The sequence below is a fragment of the Passer domesticus genome, chromosome 17, assembly GCF_036417665.1.
Source record: "Passer domesticus isolate bPasDom1 chromosome 17, bPasDom1.hap1, whole genome shotgun sequence".
In the NCBI taxonomy this organism is placed as follows: Eukaryota; Metazoa; Chordata; class Aves; order Passeriformes; family Passeridae; genus Passer; species Passer domesticus.
Genome location: NC_087490.1, coordinates 8,461,337 through 8,483,663, shown reverse-complemented (window position 1 = coordinate 8,483,663; position 22,327 = coordinate 8,461,337). Strand labels below are relative to the sequence as shown.

General features: G+C 47.3%; 2 protein-coding genes across 5 annotated transcripts in view; both read left to right on the top strand.

Annotated features, from left to right (window-relative positions):
• ULK1 (unc-51 like autophagy activating kinase 1) overlaps window positions 1-11,713 on the top strand; it is a 75,583-nt gene extending 63,870 nt beyond the window's left edge. For both annotated transcript variants that reach the window (XM_064392141.1, XM_064392140.1), the window contains exons 24-29: window positions 1,497-1,684; window positions 4,260-4,438; window positions 4,569-4,687; window positions 6,247-6,404; window positions 6,614-6,749; window positions 8,582-11,713. In XM_064392141.1, coding sequence (XP_064248211.1) covers window positions 1,497-1,684; window positions 4,260-4,438; window positions 4,569-4,687; window positions 6,247-6,404; window positions 6,614-6,749; window positions 8,582-8,637 — 836 coding nt within the window. In that variant the 3' untranslated portion in view covers window positions 8,638-11,713. The remainder of the gene's footprint in view (window positions 1-1,496; window positions 1,685-4,259; window positions 4,439-4,568; window positions 4,688-6,246; window positions 6,405-6,613; window positions 6,750-8,581) is intronic.
• Window positions 11,714-16,621: 4,908 nt separating this feature from the next.
• On the top strand, window positions 16,622-22,159 carry PUS1 (pseudouridine synthase 1). 3 transcript variants are annotated; one of them, XM_064392470.1, is made up of 6 exons: window positions 16,622-16,764; window positions 17,165-17,389; window positions 18,223-18,360; window positions 18,602-18,704; window positions 18,952-19,649; window positions 21,718-22,159. In XM_064392470.1, exons 2-6 carry the CDS (start codon window positions 17,174-17,176, stop codon window positions 21,766-21,768), a joined length of 1,206 nt encoding a protein of 401 aa, XP_064248540.1. In that variant the 5' UTR covers window positions 16,622-16,764; window positions 17,165-17,173; the 3' UTR covers window positions 21,769-22,159. The 3 variants fall into 3 exon arrangements, with proteins under 3 accessions (XP_064248540.1, XP_064248539.1, XP_064248541.1); XM_064392469.1 differs by lacking the exon at window positions 16,622-16,764 and adding an exon at window positions 16,771-16,929; XM_064392471.1 differs by lacking the exon at window positions 16,622-16,764 and adding an exon at window positions 16,791-16,933.
• Window positions 22,160-22,327: the final 168 nt, after the last annotated feature.

Below are 22,327 nucleotides of genomic sequence, written 5' to 3'. Positions count from 1 at the left end.
CAGCTGCTATTGCAATGTGGTGGATAGAGGATTCAGACTTCCAGTGTTGCTTTTCAGGGATAACAGCAATCTGGAAGTGGATCCAAGCACCAGATTTTAGCAGGTTGATACTCAGGTGCTCAAGGGTCTGCCCAGCAGTCAGGATGTCAGATGGGAGGCCTGGCATAGGAGGTTGTTGAAAGTGAACCTGCAGCACACACACACAGTGTTAGGTCAGGGTGACCAAAGCAATGCTGCAGGACAAGCTTTGTTTATTAGGCTTGTGCAGGAACTCCTCATGCTATAGTTAATGCACAAAGTTAATAGTGGAAAGGGGAAATTTGCAAGCTGAAGCTTTTCACCCCAAGTGCTTGGACAAGCCATGAGTAAGGAGAGTACTAAAGGCAGAGCCTTTCTGTGAATCATCCTAACAATTTCTGCAAACAGCCTCTTGAAATTACATGGCACCCAGAATGTGATGTGTTGTAGGTCCTCTCCTCTCCTGTCTCTGAGGGAACTGGAAATACTCTGACTGTCTTTGATGATCCTCTTGGCTTTGAAGCATTGCTGCCAACATGGAGAGAGCTTCTGGGAAGAAAAGAGGCTGTGCCTCTCTGCAGATCAATTGTGCATTATTATATTGCTGAACCTTTTGGAGGCACGGTAGGGCAATCAAACTTGTGGTTAGAAGAGAAACATCTTCCTCCAAAGGACCAGTGAGAGTGGAGAATACCACCTGGGTAGAATTAGCAGGGCATCCACCATGAGACAGAATGTTTACCACTGTGGCAGTATGCCAGGGTAGGAAAGCCTCTGGAAGTGGTGAATGTATTGTGAAACAAAATCTTCTTTGTGCTCCTAGGGTGGATTCAGTGGTCAAGAAGGGGAAAAGCTGATGGTGAGGGAATTGTCTGATGGACACCATACCTACAGGGTCTCCAGAGCCCTGGGGTTAGGGTCTTGACCCAGCTGGTCATTCATTCTCTGCCCAGCCTCTTATTTACAAAGAGGGGAAAGCAAAGGTGCAGGACATTTAATGGAAAACTCTGCTGGCTTGCATAAAGAGTGTTCTAGAACCATCACTTATCAGAGTGCTCATTCAGTGACAGTAATAGCAAAAAGGCAGGGAGCCAGGGTTCAAACTGTGCTGCTCCATGGTGGGGAAGTTGGCTATGACAGTGTATGATAAAGATCAGCCCAAGATATTGTGGCAGGATGCAGAAAGGGTTTAGCCAAAAAAAAAAAGGAAATAATTTCTTCTGAGTTGTCTCTGTAAATGATCATCATTCTTAAATCTGCCTGAGCTTGTCAGCTGCTCTGAGTCACTGAGGAGCTTATGGTGGGGAGTGGTTGTTCTGCATCCAGAGTCCTTGCATCTTCCTCCCAAGTACCTCTTGCTGGCTGCTGTCAGATCCAGGATCCCGAATCCTACAGAATTCTCTCTCTTGCACAAGGAATGTCTACCTGACCTGCTATTAATTCCTCCAGTTAATTCCTTTGTCTGTTTTTCTTCACAGTGGGGTCTTCCAGCTCTCTCAGTTCTGGAGGCTCCTTCAGTGGGAGGCACCTGGCAGTGGGAGCTGCAGGGGAGGCTCTGGAGGGCCCCTCGAGTCTCCGGTACACCTTTGCTGATCCCATCACTGCCAACCTGGAGGGTGCTGTCACGTTTGAGGCACCAGAGCTGCCCGAAGAGACGCTCATGGAGGTGGGTATGGGATATCCCAGGGCAAAGGACAGGGGGATAAAAGTAAAGCAGATCCATGCTTTGCTTCCAAAGGTGGAGCAAACAATACAGCAAGTTCCAAGAGAGCAAGGCCAGTGAAGTGTTCAGAAAGCCCAGGGTTTAGCACCAAGCCCTTTATTCCATGTATCAGCCCATGAACTGGGTTAAAATTTCCCATTCCCAAAGTTGAAATTGCAGCTTGGAAGATCAGTTATCCAATGAGTTCTGTATTAAGGGCCTCTGAAGCCAACCTGCCTGCTTTGGGGCTCTCCTTTTTTAGAAGGCTCAGCATTAGTACTGGCTGACCTGAGAACACGAGTAGCTCAGTGTGTCAGGTGCCTGCCTGGTGCACCTGGGGAGTCAGCAGTGATATGATCTCTGCTGAAAGGTCTGAAAACAAAGTAAACCTGACACTTCTGTTCCTGCTGGGGGCTGGGGGGACGCTGTGTTCTGCACCAGAAGAGCTGAACCAGATTGTGGAGCTGAAAGGCTGCCAGGCTTCCCTTCTCTGCAGGCTGAAGCAGAGCAAATGCTGTTATAGCTGAGATATATTTGAAATGTAGGTCAGGCTGCCCATTTGCAGTGGAGGTGGGAGGCAGATTCAGTCACGCTTTTGGCTCTGCTTGTGATACCTCCTTGGGCTGTCTGGGACTGGAGAAGGCTCTTTGTGTCTGACACTTGCTGGTGTTGCTGAAAACCCCAAGATACCAAGAGAGATATGCACACATTGTTCTAAGGATGTGGCTTTGCTCTTCTACAGATTTTGTTGAGCTCATTTTTTGTGTCAGTTCTGCATTGGATTAAATTTGTTGGCTCCATACCTGTAAAGCCACAGGGCAAAGGCTTCCAGCAATGATGTGATCACAATAGCAGTCAATTTAACTGAGCATCCACCTGGGTGGGGTGACAGAAGTTTGGGGCCCTGCCAGCTGCCACCACTTCAGATGCTGGTCTGAAGAGAAGTGTCCTAAGGAAGTACCAGTTGGTCTTGGAATAGCACTCAGTTTCTCTGGCTGTAATGAGTCATTTGGCTTCAGTTGTCTTTTCTGCTGAGTACAATAATCTGTTTGCATGTCACAAAACCTTTACAGCAGATTTCAAGACCCTTTTGTGCTCTGTGGAGTTGGCCAGAATGCAAACCTGGCAGGTTTTCTGGTTTCTGCTCATCTTTCAGAGCACTGAAGTCTGTTTAGGTGCCCTTGTTTATCTTGAGCAGGACTGTTGCATTCAGATGGGTGATTCTTCTGTCTTTTGTGAAAGTTTCTTTAGGTGCAGACAAGGCAAACTGGAGGCTGGGGTTTAGTTTCTTTTGCAGTGCTCTAGAAACACAATACAGAGGTGGCTACAGAAGACTTGTGATGGCAAATGAGGCCATAAATGCTAGCACAGTTAACAGGAGCTGACTGTAGACAGAGGAAGGACTGCCTGTGGGTTAGAGATTAAGAGGCTGAGACCTGAAAGATCTCAGCAGTTTCCTGCTTTGCCACAAACTTCTTGTATGACTTGGTAATTACTTAATCTCCAAGTTCCTCCTCTGCTTTTAAAGAAAATTGAGGAAGATGGAGATAACACTTCCTCACCATACTGGACTGTCCAGGTAGCAAGGTGGTGGGAGGGAGAGATTTGTGTTCCAGATAGTCAAAACTGCCTGAGCAGCCCAGGGCCTGAGCCAGTGAGGGAAAGAAAGGAGCTCTCACATCTTGAGCATGGGGGTTTCCTGGTAAATCAATGTAGGAAACATCCTTACCCCCTTTGAGAGAACTGAGCCAGTGAATCTTTGAAGACCAGGTTACCCACTTCTCAACAATGGGAGAGTACAAACAATGAAGTTGGCATCTGACCCAGGCAGCAATTCACTCTGCAGACCCACAGGCATTCAGTTTTTCCACAAATACTAATTTCCCAGAACTGGTTGCAGTGACTTAAGCAATGCAGCTTCCCAGAAATGGGATAATCCCTTTTGATCTGTAATAGCAGAGGAAAAACTACTCTGAAATGACCACAGCATTTGGTGTGAGCACTTCCCTCACCAGCTGGGCAGGAGTTGCAGATAAGAGGTTGTCCTTGCTGTCTCCTCAAAGGTCCTCACCCAAGGCTCACTGCACTCAACTGAGAGGAGATGAAGGCTGCGGTGTAGGGTGGGAGACACTTCATTGGCAGTTTGTTGTGGTGTAGGAGGTTTTCACTCTCATGAAATCCACATTGGCATTGCTGTAGTGGGAACAAGAGCTGGGCTTATGGTGCAGATGGTCTCTCCCCCTTCCTGGCTGACTTCAGAGAGAATCCCACAGAGCTGGGATGCTCCTTGGGAAGGGAGCTTGTAATTTTAGAGTAAGCCTCACCAGAGCTTAGACAGGGAGCTGTCTAGAAATTTCTAGCCTGGGACTGTTGTTTGCTGTTGTTACTGTGCAAGGGGAACCGGTGCAGGCTCCAGGCTGAGCTTGGCCCAGAGCAGAGTGTAAGGGGGTGAGGTGGTGTTTCTGTAGCTGGAGTGGGTTGCTGGCACAGCTCAGGTGAGCAGCTTTCCCTGTAACCCCCCTTGGCATCCCTCCCACAGCAAGAGCACACGGACATCCTGCGCAGCCTGCGCTTCACGCTGGCCTTCGTGCACTACGTGATGGAGATCGCTGCTCTGAAGGGCAGCTCCAGTGACATGGGCAGCTCGGTGGCATCTGAGTACCAGCTCCAGGAGAGCGTGGTGGCCGACCAGATCAGCCTCCTGAGCCGGGAGTGGAGGTAAGGACTGGCAGAGCTGCTCCTCTCCCAGGGCTTCTGTCGCTGGCTCCCACCCCACACATCCTTCTGTACCCGCAGTCCCTGGGGACACGGAGCTGCTGTCACACTGCTCTGTCTGCTTTCTTTGCAGCTATGCAGAGCAGCTCGTGCTGTACCTGAAAGTGGCAGAACTTCTGTCCTCAGGGCTGCAGATGGCCATAGAGCAGATCAAAGCTGGCAAGCTGTGCCTCTCCTCCACTGTCAAGCAAGGTAAGGGGCTGCTGCACTCATGGGGGGTAGGAGCTCACCTGGAATGGAACCATTAAAAGTGTCACAGAGGGTGTGGAGGGGGTGGAGTGAGTGTGAACCCCACCAGGGTGCTGGGGGCTCATTTGTGATTGTCCCCTTGTGCAGCTGGATCTTTATTCACACTGAGCAGATTCCTCTGTTCACACTGACCTTAAGGCTCAGAGCTGTTGTCATGCTCCTGTGAGACTCTTCAGCACTAATTGTAAGGGAGGATGTATCTTATCTGATTCCTTGTGTATCCTTGTCTTAGGTGCTAATGTGTACTTGATGTAAGCTCAGCTTAATTACACTGTGAATGTCCTAGGAAGTGCTTACTCAGCAAATAGAGACTTGTTCTGGCAGTGATGATTTTTCAAGTGAAACAAAAACACAGGAAGTGAAGTACTGGTAATGCCAGAGTGGTGGTGTTACAGCTTTACATTTGCATCTGACTGGCTGTGGTGAGAGCTGGCTGTGAGTCAGTGATTAGAAAAAAATAATTTTAAACTCCCATTGTAATATTACTGAGGGAGCTTTTGGAAGCACTTGAAATACTTGACCCACCAGCCACCTACCCCAAGAGCTTTGTCTTTGCAAAGTGCTGCCTTGGGATGGGGTGTAAAAAAATGGAAGTTAAATGTGAATTGCACACATATGTTGTAGCAGGCTGTGTGGAGCAAAATACATCAGATTTAGCGACACATCTTCCACAAGTTCAGGCTAACAGGAAAGTTGTCATAACCCAAATAAATCACTTCTTTTCAGAGCAGATTGCAGCTTCTAGATTTGTAGTGTTGCTTTTCCTTCAGTGTGTGGGAATTGGGCAAAGCTGCCTTGTCTTTGTTTCATGCAGCATGGGGATTTTCAAATGTGTGTGTAGGAGTTAGTACTCATCAGATGTTGGTGGGAGTTTGTGTTCAGTACTCTGTGTAGATCATGCCATGTAGCTAGGGAGACTCAGCCTGTGGCATCCCTTGCAGTTGTGGATTGTTATTTAATCACTCAGAGTCATATCTGATTCCTGATTCCCTATTCTGTAACCTCCCTGCATGAGCTGCCGTGCTGCAGGAGAGGAGGTGGCCTTTCACAGGCTGTGTCCTTTCTTGGTGGGACAGCAGAGTCCCAGGAGAGATTCCCTTGCTTAGTCAGTGCTGCTGCTCCACACTCCAAGAGCTGCCACGTGTGAGCCATGCACCCCTTCACAGCACGTCGTCACCCAGCTCTGTATCTGCTGCTGGTGTGTGAGACATCCTGTAGAGAGCAAACTGCTCCTGCCTTGTGACTGCTGGGGGAGCAAAAATAGACCAGCCTCAGGTGAACCAGACTTGTGTAGGAGTTGCCATGTGCAGGCTTATTACTGAAGGTGACAGAGGAAAGGGAAAAAGCCCTTCTGGTGCTTTCCTGCCAGGCTCTTGGCTTTAACAGAGCCCTGCTGTCTCCAGGTTAATCCTTTGGGGTCCTGCACATGGGAATTGGGAGGCACAGGGAGAATTGTGAGTAAAAAACATTTCTTTCTAAAGTATTTCTTTCTTTTACTGTAGTTGTGAAGAAGCTAAATGAGCTTTACAAATCCAGTGTATCCTCCTGCCACTGCCTCAACATGAGACTGCAGAGGTTCTTCTTGGACAAACAGAAGCTCATGGATCGGATCAACAGCATCACTGCAGAGAAGCTCATCTTCAGCTACGCTGTGCAAATGGTAAAACCCCACAGTGCCTGGGACTGGGGAGAGCACAGAGCAGTGCTGGGCATTCATGGCTCCTGCTGGTGGCCTTAGCAGCTGGTTCCCCTCATGATGCTCCCTTCTGGAGGCTGGGCAAGGGGGGTGTCCACACAGATGAGGGACTGTGCTGGGAAAGCTGGGTCTGCTCTGGGAATAAACTCTTGGCACTGGGATGTTGCCCTCAGGTGCAGTCTGCAGCCCTGGATGAGATGTTCCACCACAGAGAGGACTGTGCACAGAGGTACCATAAGGCTCTACTGCTGATGGAGGGGCTCCTGAACATCATCACTGAACAGGGAGACATAGAAAACATCAGTAAATGTGAGTATTAGGTGACTTTTTGTTATTTCCCCAACTAGAACATGTGGGCTTTTTAGGTGCATGGATCAGAAATTTCCGCTCCCAGCACCATTTTTTTTCCTTTGGCTACATCTTGGTGGACATAGCAGAGATCTCTTGGCTTGTTACAGCTCCTCACAGCCTGGCCTCCAACAGAAAAAAACTGCTTTTCCTGCTTTTCCAACAGAAAAAATTTAAGAAATGCAGGTCCCTGTTCTGAGCCACATTTTGAGAGCTTCCCATGCAGAGCAGTAGCCACTACTTGGTCTGACATGTGAAAGAACTCGCTGAGGAAGTGGTTTGGCAGCAGCAGGGGCCTGGGGGTGGTTTCCAGCCAGAACCATCCCTCTGCACAGAGCACTTGGGAACGTGAGCCTGCAGTGGCTGCAGGGCAGGGATGGCTGCTCAGCACATCTCTGAACCAGGAGTGCTCACCTGCCTGGTTCCCCAGCCCCGAGCCTGGCTGGGAAGGCAGCAGACACAAACTCTTCTCATCAGCAAGGGCTTGCTGTAGCAGTGGAAGCTGAGCTCTGACCTGTGTGCTGTCCTTGGACCTCCTCTCCCAGGGAATCTGCTGCTCCCAGCTGTCCCCTCTCCAGTGCTCTACCTGTCCCCTGAGGGGTGTTACTCCATCTGGAGAGGAAAGGACTGCTCTGAGCACACTTTCCCTGCCCTTAAGGCTGAGGTTTAATCACCTCTGTCACCTCTCACTGTGAATGGTGGGAAGAGGGGATGGGGAATAACCATCATCTGTAGGAGCTTGGCTTGGCCAGGGCTGTGCTCCACCCCAGCCATCCCAGCCCACCTGCAGCAGTCCCAGCAGTGTCCCTGTGCCCACAGCTGGCACACCATGTGCCTGTCCCCTCTGCTGGCCACCCACTGCCTGCCTCAGGCCAGCATCCAGGGCAGTGGACAACTCTAGTGGTCCATGGAGGCAGAGCCCTTGGATAGGTAACAAGAGGAGAGATCTCTGGTTCCCAGGCAGTCAGTCAGTTTATTATCACCAACTTCCACAGCTGACAGGAGGCTCACTGGAGGAGACAGGGAAATGGGCAGGTGGTGTGTGGTGCTGGAGAGCTAAATCAATAGGTAATACTAAACAGTTTCTGTTGTGCTGTTTCTTACCAAACCTAGATCCCATCTTTTGATCCAGAGATACAGTTAGTGCATGTAATAGATTTCTCTTCCCAGTTGTTATCCTGGTACTGCAAGTTCCAGCTTCCTGATTGAGCTGTTCTCTGATAGGCAGAAGTGGGTGCATGCTTCATTTTAGATGTCAGGTATATGATTACATATTTCTGAAAAGTAAAATGATGAACCTAGAAATACAGCAAGTATTCCTGTGAGAGGCATGAATTCCACCAAACATTTAGCTTCTGAAAGATTCTTGGGCTCAGGTGATGAGAACCTGATGTTGGATGGGCTCTCCCAGTGTGAGCCATGGCAAATGGCACTGGAGGCCCAGAGCCATTCTGCCTGCTGGAAGAACCTGCACCAGTAACTGGGAGTAAATAAATTGTTCCTAGAGAATGGTCATCCTTTGTAAAATCTTGATACCTCTGTCAGAACTGCTGCCTCCCAGCTTTCACTGTCAGATCTCTGGCTGTTGAACCCTCTGACCTGTCCCTTCCCAGCAGGGTGTTTCTGGTCAGGTCTTCACTGCCCTCCTCAGTACCTGGTGATGATTCTCAAAGTTCTGCTTGGATTTATTGAAATTCTCCTGTTTGTTTTCCCTTTTTTGTTCAGTCTCCAGTGGTGGTTTTTGCATTGGCAGGAAAGTGAGAAGCTGATTGCTTGTGCTGTTTTTTCCCCAGGTAAGCTGTGCATCGAGCGCAGGCTGTCGGCTCTGCTGTCGGGGTTCTGTGCCTGATTCCAGTGGTGTTGTCCTTCACACACCTCACCCCAGCTGATTGCTTTGTCCCCAACAGCCTGTGCTGTGGTGGGAAACCACTCTGGCAGTAGGACACCTGCAGTATGGACTGCTCACTGTTCTGGTTTTGGACGTTTTGGGAAGTTGTTCCACAGACTCAGATTCCTTTGTGGGGACGTGTGACTGCAGCAAGCACAAATATTTCCCTGCCCAAAGGCCTGGGTGAAGACATGGCTGATGTGGAACGGTCTCCCTCGTTGTCAGAGGGGGTGAAGGATAGAAGTCTGCTTCTTCCCAGCACTTTGAAGGATAAGACTGCTGCCTATCCCTCTTGCTTAAGAACAGGGTATTCCAGTGCTGTGTCCATTGCAGGCAATGGATGTGCTGAAACTGCTGGCTTCAGTTGATGTCCGAGTGTGTCATTCAGACATGAAGGCCAGTCTGTGTACTTTCCCTTCCCAGCTGAGAGCCAGGCATCTTCAAGCTCTCTGGCAACTGGAGGCTCCCCTCCACTCTCTCCTTTGTCCTTTCTCCTTGTGTTTATGCCTTGGAGTGCTTGGAGAGGAGGGAATTTGCGTTGTGAAGTAGCTCCCACCTCAACAGACTCGCTGAGTGAGGCAGAGGATGTGTGGCTGCTGGGAAGCTTGGAAATCTCATGGCTGCTGCGTGGGCTCCCTGTCTGCCTGCCTGGATGGGCAAACAACGCAGGGAAAGGGGCTGTGCAGGAAACAGGAGGGCAGCAGAAAGTGTCACACTCCTGTGTTCGTAAGAAGCCAAGATGAATCCGTTCCTCCCTTGGTCCCCCGGCTCAGTGGGATCAATGTGAAAGACTCGTGGCTGTTGAGCTCTCCTGTCAGCACGTTCCTACCTGGAGGAAGCACTAGCACTGTCCTGCTTTCAGCTGTTGGCTCAATAACCCCTTCCCTGGAGCCCCCCAAACTGAAAACACTAGCTTTGTGAATCAAAGGAGCACTTTACACACTATGGGAACTTTGAGAAGTTGACTTTGCATCACACAACAACCCAGGAACATCACGACTGTTAGGAATGCTGTTCTTTTTATTCCTTTCCTTGCTTCCTGGTTGTTTTATTGCACTACGTGTGTGCGTATATTAATATGTATTCCTAAGAGTGAATATATATTGATATTGATATGGTTTGTGTGTAACTGTACGTATTTAACTGTACTGTATCTCGTGAGCGTGAGGCAAAGAGCACTGCAGAGTCTGTGCTGTTCCTCCTCCACACCAGGCAAAGCTGACTTGCAGTCTGGCAGTACCAAGATTTGTTTTTTATTTAAATGTTCTTTTAAGGACAGTCATTGCAAAGCTCCAAGCTTTTTAAGAGCTGAAGAACAGGCGTTAAGGATCCCACACACTTGGAAACGCATTTTTAAAGAAGTGTTATTTGCTGCTTTGTTTTTGTTTGTTGGGGTTTGTTTTTTTTTTTTTATAAAGAAATCCCATAGCATTCAGTTTTATGTTCAGCATTTCTTTCAAGGAGACTCTGTAGCCAAATGCGACTGCGGGTGCGAGTGGCTGGAGTTCTGGATGAGGCTTCGGGTGCTGTGAGCATGTGTGTGAGAGGGAGCTGCCTGCCTTCCATCTGTCTGTGAGAGCATGAGTGTGACGTTCCAGAGTCGTGGCACTGTTGTGGTAGCGCTGGGCAGAAAAGCATCTTCGAAAGCAACTCGAAACCTCAGGCTTAGTTTTTGGGGATCTAAAAATATTTTGCACATGGTGGTTAAGTCCTCATTGCTTTTTTTTCCTCTCAAGATTGGCACGTTCAGTGTGATACTTCACAAGAGTTTCAGGAGCAACTTCATGGGCTTTGGAGCTGGCACCGCATTTGGCAGCATGGGTGTTTCTGTTCACAGAGCAGAAGTGCCAATAAAAAAATTTTAAAATATTTCCAATTGCCCCGACCAGGGAAGCTGAAGTGTAGCTTTCACAAATACTTCAGTATTTGGCTCACAGTTTGCTGCTTCTGTGGCCATTTGTGCTTGTGCCTGGGAAAAAAAAAGGAAAGAAAAAAAAAAAAAAGAAGACAAAAATAACCAACTTCCCCAGCCTGTTGTGGACAGCAATGCCGAGGAGACCCAGACTGCTTCTGAAAGGCTTTGGCCAGCTGTGCAAAGGGCTACGCTGCAGCACGGAAGCACCAAGCCAGGACTGACTCTGCCATAGCAAGCCCTGCACCCCAGAGCTGGGGCACAGCCCCAGGAGGGGCCAGCCCAGCCCCACGCCTGCTGCCCCCGTGAGCCGTGTGTGTGGCAAGCTCAGCACTAACCTTCCAGCTGTGCTTCATTACTTGAATGTATCAAAATCGTCCACATTCAATGTATACAAGTATATATTGCTCCAAAAACAATTAAAACTTGTGGTTTACAGACCTACAACTGATATATATGTATGTGTTTGTGTATATACATGCAAGGCTCTGTGTGTGTGTGTGTGTGTATGTGTGTGCATGGGTAGAGATACACACACAAACACAAACGTGTATATATATGGGTTTTTTTCTCTCAATACTTGAAACTTAGCCACTGTGCTTGAATTAAAAAAAAAAAAAAGAAAGAAAAAACCAACAAAAAATCCACACAAAATAACCCCAAAAATAGGGGAGGAAAAAAAAAAAAAAGGTGATTTATTTTGCCATCACTTTGGTGACTTTCTTTTTTATCTAACTGCATGTAGCGTGAAACCAACTTTTTTGGTGAGAAGTATTTATTGCTTTGTAGACAATAAGGTATGCAAAAAAAAAGGAAAAAAAAAAGAAAGAAAACACCCCAAAAACCAACCCCCAGCCATTGCTGAAGTTGCTAGTGTAGTCCACCTACTATTGTCATGGCTTTGTTGCTGTTGCAGCGTTTGTGTCTGGCGTCTTTAATAGATTTCAAGAAACCTCAGTCTAATTACACGTACCTTCAGGTTTGTGAGAGCGTATGATGATGTTCTTTATAAGGTAATGCTTGATACTTTGTCAACATTTTTTATTTGTGTTTTGTGTGACTTTTTTTTTTGCTTTAAATTGTACAACACCGATTTAAGACAATAAAATTGATTTGAAATTGTTAGTGGCCTGTTTTCAGTCCTTTATGATCCCAGTTCAGGTGGCATCTGAGCAAGGCCTTTATAATGTGTGTGGTTCTACCTGCCTCAAATTTGGGTAAGAAAGGGCTGTTTTCTGTGCCCTTATCACAGCAGGTGAAGCTTGGGGCAGAAAAGCCACCTTTCTTGAATTCACATGGAGCCCGTGAATTTGGGAAAGGTGAAGCCAGTTGCTGGGTGGGAGCTGCAGTTCCTGGTTTCTCTGTCCATATTACTTGTCCTCTCCTCCTGCAGTGGTAAATATTTTCCTGCTGTGTTTGTATGCATTGCAGTTTTGGTTTTTGAACAGAGCAGGCACATGTCTTAGTTGCCCACGTAACTTTGCCAAAAGTCACTGAACATAGCAAAAGGGACAGTGAGGATGCTGAGAGTGTTGGTCCTGACTTCAGTGCAGGACAGGTCCCTGTTCTGTCTGGATTGGAATACTGCAGGAGGAAAAGCTAAGCCTTGCATCTGGGATGTGGGAGAGGTGCTGAATTAATTAGTCCAGTCCTTCCATTCTTGCAGAAATTTCAGCCACACAGCTGTAAACTTTCAGAAGCCAAATACCATAATTCCACCAAACATTTCCCAAAACTCCACTTGCTGAACTCTGTGTGTTTTTGTTGCCCATGAGCATCACTGGGGAAAGTCCTGCCCACCAGGCCCTGTGTGATGCAGCATCAGCCCACAGTTACTGCACAGTGTCATGGTTTTGTAAGAAATAATCTTATTTCAAAATCATCATTTACCGTGAGCTGGAATTGTTTTTTTTCTTGCTCTGCCCTGTTTATAAGCTCTGTTTCCAGGCCCTGCCTTTCCCACCCCAGGGAATTGCTCTGTGAGAACAGTCCTGCCTAGAAACGCTGGGCTCTTGTTGATGCTGGCTCACATGCAGGGAAAGTCGATCCTTTCTCCTGCAGAGCTGCAGCACCATCAGTGCTGGGGTCAGCTCTGAGAAACTGCACTTCTGTGTGCTGGAAACGTGGTGGCACAACCTGGGCAAGACCCCACGGCAGCCCTTGGAAAGCTGGGCAGAGCTGAGTAATTACAAATGCTGCTGCTTCTTTTTTCTGCTCAGCACACTTGGGTCTTTGTTTTTTGAGGGTTTGCAGGATGAGGGGTTTTTTTGTTTTTTTAACATTTTTTCCCTTTTGTAGGAAACCCTTGTGTATGTTTGTTCCCTGCAGCATGAGATAGTAGTACATAATACGTGTAAAAGTTTCTGATGCTGAGGGTAAGGGAGGGGGGTTTCTTTTGAAGCTGCCCATTAAGAATTTCAAAGGGTGAAAATACTGTAGCCAAATGAAAGACGGACCCCCATGTGTCACATGCCTGTGTAGATAGAGAACTCTCTGCTGAATCCATTGGACTCTTTCAGAGGCAGCAGAGCAGAGGGGGAAAGTGCTAGCTGGAAAAACTTCAACAACAGAAATACACACTCTCTTCTAAAAGCACTGGACCATGGGACCTGGACAGTTCAAAAGCACCAGTGGAAATTGCACAACTTTCTGGATGTTGACTGTGACGTCATGCTGCTGTTGATTCTAGGAGAAAACAAACCCGAGCAATTCTTCCAGGGCATTTGGCTTTGTTCCCACATTTTATATTTAGTTGTTGGTAAGTACGTCAGCAAAAACACACTCATTCAACTCTGAAAGATCAGAGGTGACAGTGACATCAAGGAAGCAGAAACGGGTGGGTGGGTGTTGAACCAAGGCCATACAAAGATCAATTATTCAGCTTCCAGCTCTTTTAAAGCTTTATTTCACTAGGAGTTAACTCCTTCTCAGCACGTTTGAGCTCTCTGGTGTTTAACTTGATGTTGGCTTCTCTGCAGTGGCCCCCTGTGCCTGGTCACCTCACACTCCAGGAGGGTTCTGTGCAGGGAGACAATACCCTGGCATAGCTCTGCAGGGCAGGACCTCGTGCTCTCCAGAGAAATGCTAGCAGTTGGATTTATTTAGATTTATTTCCATAAATGTAGCACTAAGCATGGGTACCATTCCCTGGGTGAGGAATGGCACGTAGTGCAGAGATGCAAACTTCCCTGGGACATTTCTTTCTAAAAACAGCCTTTTTAGGGACAATAGAGTCAGAACCACCCCCTCTCCTGGGAGATGAAACCTGGCAAGGGATTTGAATGCCTTTAAAAACATGTTAAACAGTGTATTTCTAAGAAGGGGCTGAAGCATATATTAAACACAGGTTTCCTCTTACCATGGACAGAGAGTAACTGAGTTCCCAAATGTGCACAATTTTTCTTCACATTTCCAGCTAATGCCCAATACAACTGCTGGGGAGGAGCAGAGTAAGTTGTTCTTTGTTTGAGTTCAGTATGTCACCAGTTCCCAACATAGATGTAAATGGCTTTTAACTACAAGACTTGGTATCTCCTGAACTTCTAGTGCTGTGCAGCAAAGCCCTTAAACTCAACATCAGTTTAGCAGTTTTTTCCTTCCCTTTAACAGAAAATAATTGGAAGGAAGCATCTTTCATAACACAAGGTTTCCTTGGAGCCTTTTTTATCGATTTAAAAGAAATTTAATTTCTCTGTGAATTGAAAGCAAATCCTGCTGAAATAAATACCTCCTTTTTCCAAAGCAGGCCGTGGGGAGGAAGATGAGAAAGTTGCTTGGGTGACATTGGCACAGGAACAGGAGCAGGCTGCTCAGAGAGGGGACAGCCAGCTGCGGGCCGGAGGGGACAGCCTGCAGTGTCCCCGGGCCGGGAGGAGTGCCAGAGGTGCCTGCTGGCCGGGGACACAGTGGCCAGGGCTGTTCCCGGGACAGCGGGGAGGTGGCGGTGCGCGCTGCCAGAGCCCCATCTGCAGGCGACCCGGGCACCCCGCGCCGTGCGGGCTGCGGAGAATTGAATGAACTGCCCCAAAAAGCACTCCAGAGCCCCGTCCTGCAGCCATTCTGCTGCCCCTCGACAGAGGGCAGGGGTCTGCGAGCCCCAGGGGTTGGCACCTGGAGAGCTCTGGCCATGCTGGTTTCAGTGCCGAGAGAACTCGGGACCTACTGAGGGTCTGATTCCACTGGCGAGTCACTTTGATTTCCCCTTGCTTTTGGTAGCAAGGTAAAATAGATTATACATAGGTGTTTCAAGGTAAAATACGTAAGTTAAAAAAAGAAGGTAGTGCATTCTTGCGGTGAATGCCTCAAGTGTGAGGACACGAGGCTTGACTCTATTTTTCTCAGAAGCTTGATTTATTATGTTATATATTATATTAAAATACTACATTAAAACTATACAAAAGAACAGAGAGAGAAGATAGATTAGAAGGTTACAAAGATTAATAATAGAATAGAATAGAATAGAATAGAATAGAATAGAATAGAATAGAATAGAATGCATAATAAAATCCTGTGACTGCTCACAGCCTTGGCACAGGTGGCTGTGATTGGTCACTAATTGAAAATAATCTACACGGGTCAATGGAAGATGTACTTGTTGCATTCCACAGCAGCAGATAGTTATTGTTTATATTTCTTTTTTGAGGCTCTCAGCTCCTCAGGACGGGAAAAATCTTAGCAGAAGATTTTTCATAAAATATCATAGCTACAGTGTATGCTGCGAGAGGTTAAGAGCACAGCTTGTGCTGCCTGTTTTGAAGCTTCTTGGCTGCTCTCAGAAGGGGTAAGGAGCTGTGATACCAAAGCTTTTTCCCTCCTGGGATACCCATGCAAGTCTTTCTCCTGTCCCATCACTGTTTTCCATATTGACTGGCGCCTTCTTCCCTCTCTCACATTTACTGAAAGGAACCAAACTCAGAAATCAGGGCAGGGAAGCAGGAGGAAGGGACATGGTGGACAGACAATTGCATAAGATCCACTTCCTAAGGAAATGAGGCAAAAAAAGATTCAGACACCCTGATTGCAGTGATAGAGACATTTGTATTCCTGTTTCCCTTGGCAGCAGCACAGCACTGTGACGGGCCATCTTTTATCACTTCTCTTAGCAAAGTGCAGCTGGGACCCTGTGATAAATCTCCCCTTTGCTCCATCCCACTCCTGAAATAACTCACAAGTGTCAGTTCGGAAAAGGACGTGCTGCATTTCTTCCCCTTATTAGCTGAAATAATAGGTCTGTGATAATCTGGCCTGCTTGGAAGTGTCAATCTTTCTATGTTCCATCTGAATGGATAAATAGAAATAAAATAATCTCACAACATGCCAGGGAACCCACGGGTAGCTCTGTCCTATAGAGCACTGTAGCAAAAAACTATTCCAGGTGCATTTGGCTTTTTGGGAGGGACATGCTGTGGCCTGGTAAGGGCTCCTGTTGAGCTCAGCCCCCCCATGAAGTGCATCACTGCAGATAAAACTTGCTGCACAAAACACGAGCGCAAGGATTGCCTGAGCAAGCTGCCTGGAGGAAATCCTGAGGGGAAGTGGAGCCAGAGGTGCCCATGCTTGACTCCGACACCCAGAGAAGGTGTGTGGGAAGGGGGACCAATGTGACATGGCTCTGGGAAGGGAGCCGTGAGTGTCGCTGCTCACGGTGTGCCTGCTGAGCCATTCCTTGTCCTCGCCTCGCCGGGACCGCAGCGCTGCCAGCGCCCGTGTCCCCATGGATAAGGGAAAATGGGCTGCTTTACTTACACAGCCACCACCTACCGCCGGAATGTTAGTTCGCCTTTCCCCTGCTTTTTGTTTATTTAACAATATGACAATTTTGGGGCGCGCTAGAACCCGTGCGCAGGAGGTGGGGCTGAGCAGGGCAATACCCCCACCGTGGTCACCACCAACACCGGAGCAGGGCGGGCTCTCAGGCTGGGAGCAGAGCTGGCTTCACACGCCATCCCTTTTCCCACCGAGAGAGAGAGACCCGGGAAAGGCTCGGTTTGCTGTACGGGCGGTGCTTCCCTCACGGCACCACCCTCACGGCACTGCCCTCAGGGCGCTTCCCTCAGGGCGCTTCCCTCAGCCCGCCCCGCTGCCCTCACGGCGCTTCCCTCCGCCCTCCCCGCCGTGTCCCCGCGCGGCCGCCGTAGCGTGCGCCCCGCGCGGCGCTGTCGCGGCGCAGCGCCCGCGTGAGTGTTGGCGGCGGCGGGCGCGGGGCTGAGGGCGGCGGGCGCGGCCTCTCCCGCCCGGCGGCTCCGGGGCCGATGCTGCCGTGGGGGCTCCGGGTCGTGAGCTGCGCCTTCTCCTCCCCGGGGAGCGCGGCGTGCGGCGGGCCGTGGCGGCGGCAGCGCAGCGTGGGTACTGCCGGGCCCTGCCCTGCCCCGCTCTGGGTGTCCGGGCAGCGCAGGCCCTGCCTGCCTCCGCCAGGGAATGTGGCCCGGCCTGGGGGGGAGCAGGGATGCTCGCCCTCCCTGCCTCAGACTTTTTCATGTGCTGTCGCCTTCTGCGGCCCCGGGGGCGGAGCTGTCGCCTTCTGCCCGAGTTTCCTGCCGTTCATGCTCGTCCCATCTGCGGTTGTTTCCCCTGCAGGTTCTTACAATGGCTGAGGATGTGATAGCCGCGGTTGCCAGCCAGACAAAGAGACTCAACAGCAGCAGCGAGGTGGTTCAAAGGCTGGAAGAAAACGGGCATCAGAACAAAAAGTTGAAGAGCGATGCGGATGAGGAAGATGCAGAGGATCAGAATAAGAAGTTACCCAAAAGGAAGATTGTGCTGTTGATGGCATATTCAGGGAAAGGCTACCATGGCATGCAAGTATGTGGTTTGGCAAAGCAGCATCTCCAGCTTGTTTTTTGTTTTGGAGTCTCTGTTAGGTTTAACCAGACTGCCTGGGTAGGGAAACAGTTGAGCATTTGCAGTGTGAAAAAACAGGGCAGGAACAGTGTGTGAATGGCTTCAGTTGGCTTGGTAATAACTTAATTTTAAAAGGTCAGTGATGCATCTCTGATGATTGTAGGGACAGTGCTTTGTCACAGCACCAGACGTGCCTGTGCAGGGTGGTCTGAGGCACAGAGCTGGCAGCGAGAGGGTGATCCTGCTCCATCTGCTGCTCCTCTCCACGTACTGCAAGCTCCATACACTTAAAGAATACTTCAGAGGCTCCAGGGGATACCTGACAGTCTTGCACACAGACAGGGAAGGGAGCCTTTCATGCTTATACAACAAAGGATGTTTTTTCACCAGCAGTAAACCTCATGCTTACAGGCACATCAGGTGAACTGAGCAAAAGAACCCAGTCTAATTTCTGGAAGAAAAATATGCAGAGGCTGGATTTGGAGCAGCAGCTGTTGACTTGCTGGCACTGGGACAGTATTGGTGCTGTTTCATGCAGTTGAAGAAATCATCAGGAATCAGAAACTTCCAGAAGTGTTGCACAGTGAAATTAGAAAAGAGTCCTTATTTGTAACAGCTAAATCAGAATGATGTTTTATTAACACTCTGGTAAAATGTAGTTAGGTTTGTAAAAGAATGGCTCCTAATGCTGCAAAGTGAAAACTTTTAAGGAATTTCACAACAATGTTTGATTAATGAAATTTCCATTTGCATTTATCCAGTTATTGTTCTATTTCTTATTTTTTACCTGTTAGAGAAACGTGGGATCTTCACAGTTCAAGACAATTGAAGATGACCTGGTCTCTGCCCTTGTCCAGTCAGGGTGCATCCCAGAGAACCACGGGCAGGACATGAAGAAGATGTCTTTCCAGCGCTGTGCTCGAACAGATAAGGTATGGCAGGGCTGTGCTCTGCTAAACTCTGGGGTTTGCACCCCTCTGCTGCTGGGATGGACTGCTGAAGCATTGCCTGAGGGAGATCCAGCAGCAAGTGAATGTTCCTTGAAACGTCTCCTTTTGTCCTTTATTAAATTAAAGTACAAGCAATAAACTTGTTATTCGGTTATTTCAATTCTGCGAGTGTTATCCTAGAGCTTCCAAAGTACATAATTATGTGGGTTTTTGGTTTTTACAGGGTGTGTCTGCAGCTGGACAGATTGTGTCACTGAAGGTCAGGCTAATAGATGACATCTTAGAAAAGATCAATAATCATCTTCCTTCTCACATCAGAATTCTGGGTAAGAACACTGAAATGGGCAGAGCAAATGTTTTCAAGAAAAGCTTTCTCCTGCAGAAGGTCTCTGTAATTTTACTTATAAAGGGTTTAGTTTTAACACACTTCTGTTAGCTTGAAATTGGGGTTCTTTTGAAGAAATCTGCTTTTTGTTTATATTTTGCTTGAAAAATATTCGTGTTGGTAGGAGTGAGATCACAATCAATCTGTACCCTCCTGTTTCAAAAACCTAATGTCACTTTTAAATCCAGGCCTGAAGAGAGTCACTGGGGGATTCAACTCCAAGAACAAATGTGATGCCAGAACCTACTCTTACATGCTGCCCACGTTTGCCTTTGCCCACAAGGACCAAGAAGTGCAGGAGGAGCTTTATCGGCTGGACAGAGACACCCTTGAAAGGGTCAATCAGCTGCTGGCCTGCTACAAAGGGACACACAACTTCCACAACTTCACCTCCCAGAAGGGCCCCAGGGACCCCAGTGCCAAGAGGTACATCATGGAGATGTACTGTGGAGAGCCCTTCGTCAGGGAAAGCGTGGAATTTGCAGTGATCCAAGTGAAGGGTCAGAGTTTCATGATGCACCAGATCAGGAAGATGATTGGGCTGGTGATAGCAGTTGTGAAAGGTTATGCTGCTGAGTCCATCATGGAGCGCAGCTGGGGAGAGGAGAAGGTTGATGTCCCCAAAGCCCCAGGACTCGGGCTGGTTTTGGAGAAAGTGCACTTTGAAAAATACAACAGGCGTTTTGGGAATGATGGGCTGCATGAGCCACTGGAGTGGACAGAGGAGGAGGAGAAAATTGCTGTTTTCAAGGAGCAGTACATCTATCCTACCATTATCAACACAGAAAGGGAGGAGAAATCCATGGCAAACTGGCTAAAAACCCTCCCCATTCATGACTTCAACTCCTCTACTGTTGAGATGCAAACTAACAACAAAAATTCAAAGGTAATGACTGAAGCCATTATTTTACAAATGGAAGCTGTCAAGTTGAAACATCTCTTCCCTTTGTACCATTTTTGTTTTCCATGCAATGCTGTGGAAATTACAGTCATCTGGAGTATGAAATGTGTATAATCTTTTCTGTCTTTGTGCACTTGATGATAGTGGAATGAACTGTACAAAACATTGTTTTTGCAGGGTTTTACAGGGAGTAGTTGAGGAGGGTGGAAGGAAAGCTTTAAGCACAAGCAATTTGCATAATCATAAACTGGCAACAGAAATTATGGACACATTGCCAGCCTTTGCTGTTGTGAAAGTGTTTGGGAGTCTAGGTTTCAGCTTGACAATTGTGATTTAAATACCTGGTGGCTTTTTGTAATCTCTGATTTTGGGCTAATTCTCATTTTGTTACCAGATAAGGTTTGGGATCAGGGAAATTTAGGGCCAGCTCTTTTAACTTAATCTGCCATGAGCTGAAAATAGGCCATCAGAACAACTTCTGAGTAACTGGGATATTGAGGAATTGGATTTGTGCCAACAGGAACTCCTGTGAGCAGTGAAGTGCAATACAACAAAGGAGTAGAATACATTTTTTCCAAAAAGGAAATTTCACTTAAAGGCTGGCAGGTCCTTGAAGGATGAATGATGGGCAGGGCTAAAACTCCTGTGTAGTGCAACTCAGAAGAAAATAATGGCCTTTTTTCATTTGACAGAATCCTTAAAATTAGCTTTATTTTGTGTAGCAAATGGAGAATGTTGGAGATGGAGAAAAATTATATTTCTGCTGTTTTATGCTTGAGTTCAAGAAAGAGTTTCATTGCATGATATAAAATTTACAGCCTTGTTGAATAGCACAAGCAAGACACCATAAGTTTCTCAGGGTTATTTTTGTACTTGTGGTAGTTTTTTTCTGAATTCTGGATATGTGAGAGGGGGTTTGTGACAGGAGGGCACAGCAAAAGCCACGGTGGTTTGTTTAAATGGGACCCAAAGAAACCATGTGGCTCAGAATCCTTTAGCTGGTGGTGTTGGCAGGACCTGGTGCTGCCAGGTTCCCAATCCCTGATGTATTCCTGGAAGCAGGCACGTTCTGCTCCCTGCAGACAGACACAACCAAGTTTGGGTTTGGCATCACAGTTAGCACAGGCTGTCTGGGGAGGATAAATAAGGCATGATATGACAGACTCTGCTGAGATTTTGCAGGCTGTTTGCACTTCAGTGAGCTGTGCTTGCTGGTATGAAGTCAACTGTGTGAGTGCCTTGGAATTTGTTTTGTAGTAGGATGTTAAATGGCCGGTGTTAAATTTGTGGGATTCAGTATTTTCAGCAAGTGGTGGTGAGGGGAAGAAAAGGATAAGTACAGATAGATATATACTATAGATATATAGAACTGTAGATATATACTGTGCTAGCTTCTCTTTATAAAAATACTTTGATATCAGTCATATCAATTAAAATACTTCAAAAAAAATACATAAACCCCCAAATTAATCACACTGTATTGCCTTACTCCTGAAGGAGTGGCTCCCAGAGAGGAGCTCTGACTTCAGTCTCCTTGTAAGTTTCTAACATTTGTAGTTTTTCCTTAGTACTACTCTGTGCAACTGACTTCATTTTTAAACAAGTATCAGTAAGCCCTGGTTTATCTGCAATACAGGTTGGACATAAATTCTCTGCAGCAGACAAAATTCTTGAATCTGGCTTTAGACAGTGTACCAAGCTTAGCTTGTGAGGGGCTTGCATAAAAAAGCCCTTGTCTCACCTGCATTCATTTTAAGTGTCAGCATTTCATATTACCATTCCACTTTCAAGTTTCCCACATAATGCAGGTTGTAATTAAGGAGTTTTAAATGTTGTAAAAAGAAGAAATTTCCTCTCTGGTAATTGTAATCCCAAGTATGAAGCATCTTTACCATCAGAGATGTTTATTACAGTAGAAGGGTCTAACCCATGAAGTTGGGACCCAGTAGTATTTCTTACACTTGTGGAGAAGTTTGGAGTCAGTGTCTGTGATTCAGGTCAGTGTGTGGGTGTGGATGCAGCCCTGACAAATATTTTGTGTTTTGCTTTGCAGAAGAGCAGCGACCTCGAGGGCAGCGACGGCTGTGGTGATGATTCTGACTGAGCCAGCACGTGGCTGGACGTGGGACCCTTGCTGCTTGCAGTTCCCTTTGCCTACAAAAAAGTGGCCTTTCCAAATGCAAGAATCCAGTGAAACAGGAGTTGGTGTGCCTGCAGAACAATAACTGGATGCCCAGGAGAAATTGGGTGGGGAAGACAGTGCAGCAGAAAAACCAGAGGCTTTTATACCACTGACTGATTCACCTGACTGATATACTTGAAAACAGTGTAGTAGGAAAGCAGCTTTCTTAACAAAGTCTTGAAATGCAGGGTATCTTAACTGCTATTTGAATAATGTTTTTATTATGTTTACCTGGAAAATAGTATTTTAAATATGTGTAATCTCTACATAAAGATGGGGCAAATCATTTTAATATACTCTTTTTTACTATGAAGTTTTGACTTCATGAGCTTATGATTTTTTAAAAATAATTTACCTTTACTCAAACTGAATCTCTAAGCTCTTATTTTTCATGTCATCCATGGTTTTCCTATGGAATAACATGTATGACCCTGAGATTAACTCAGTTACAGTGTGGTGCTAAAAATGCCAGGGTTGTGGA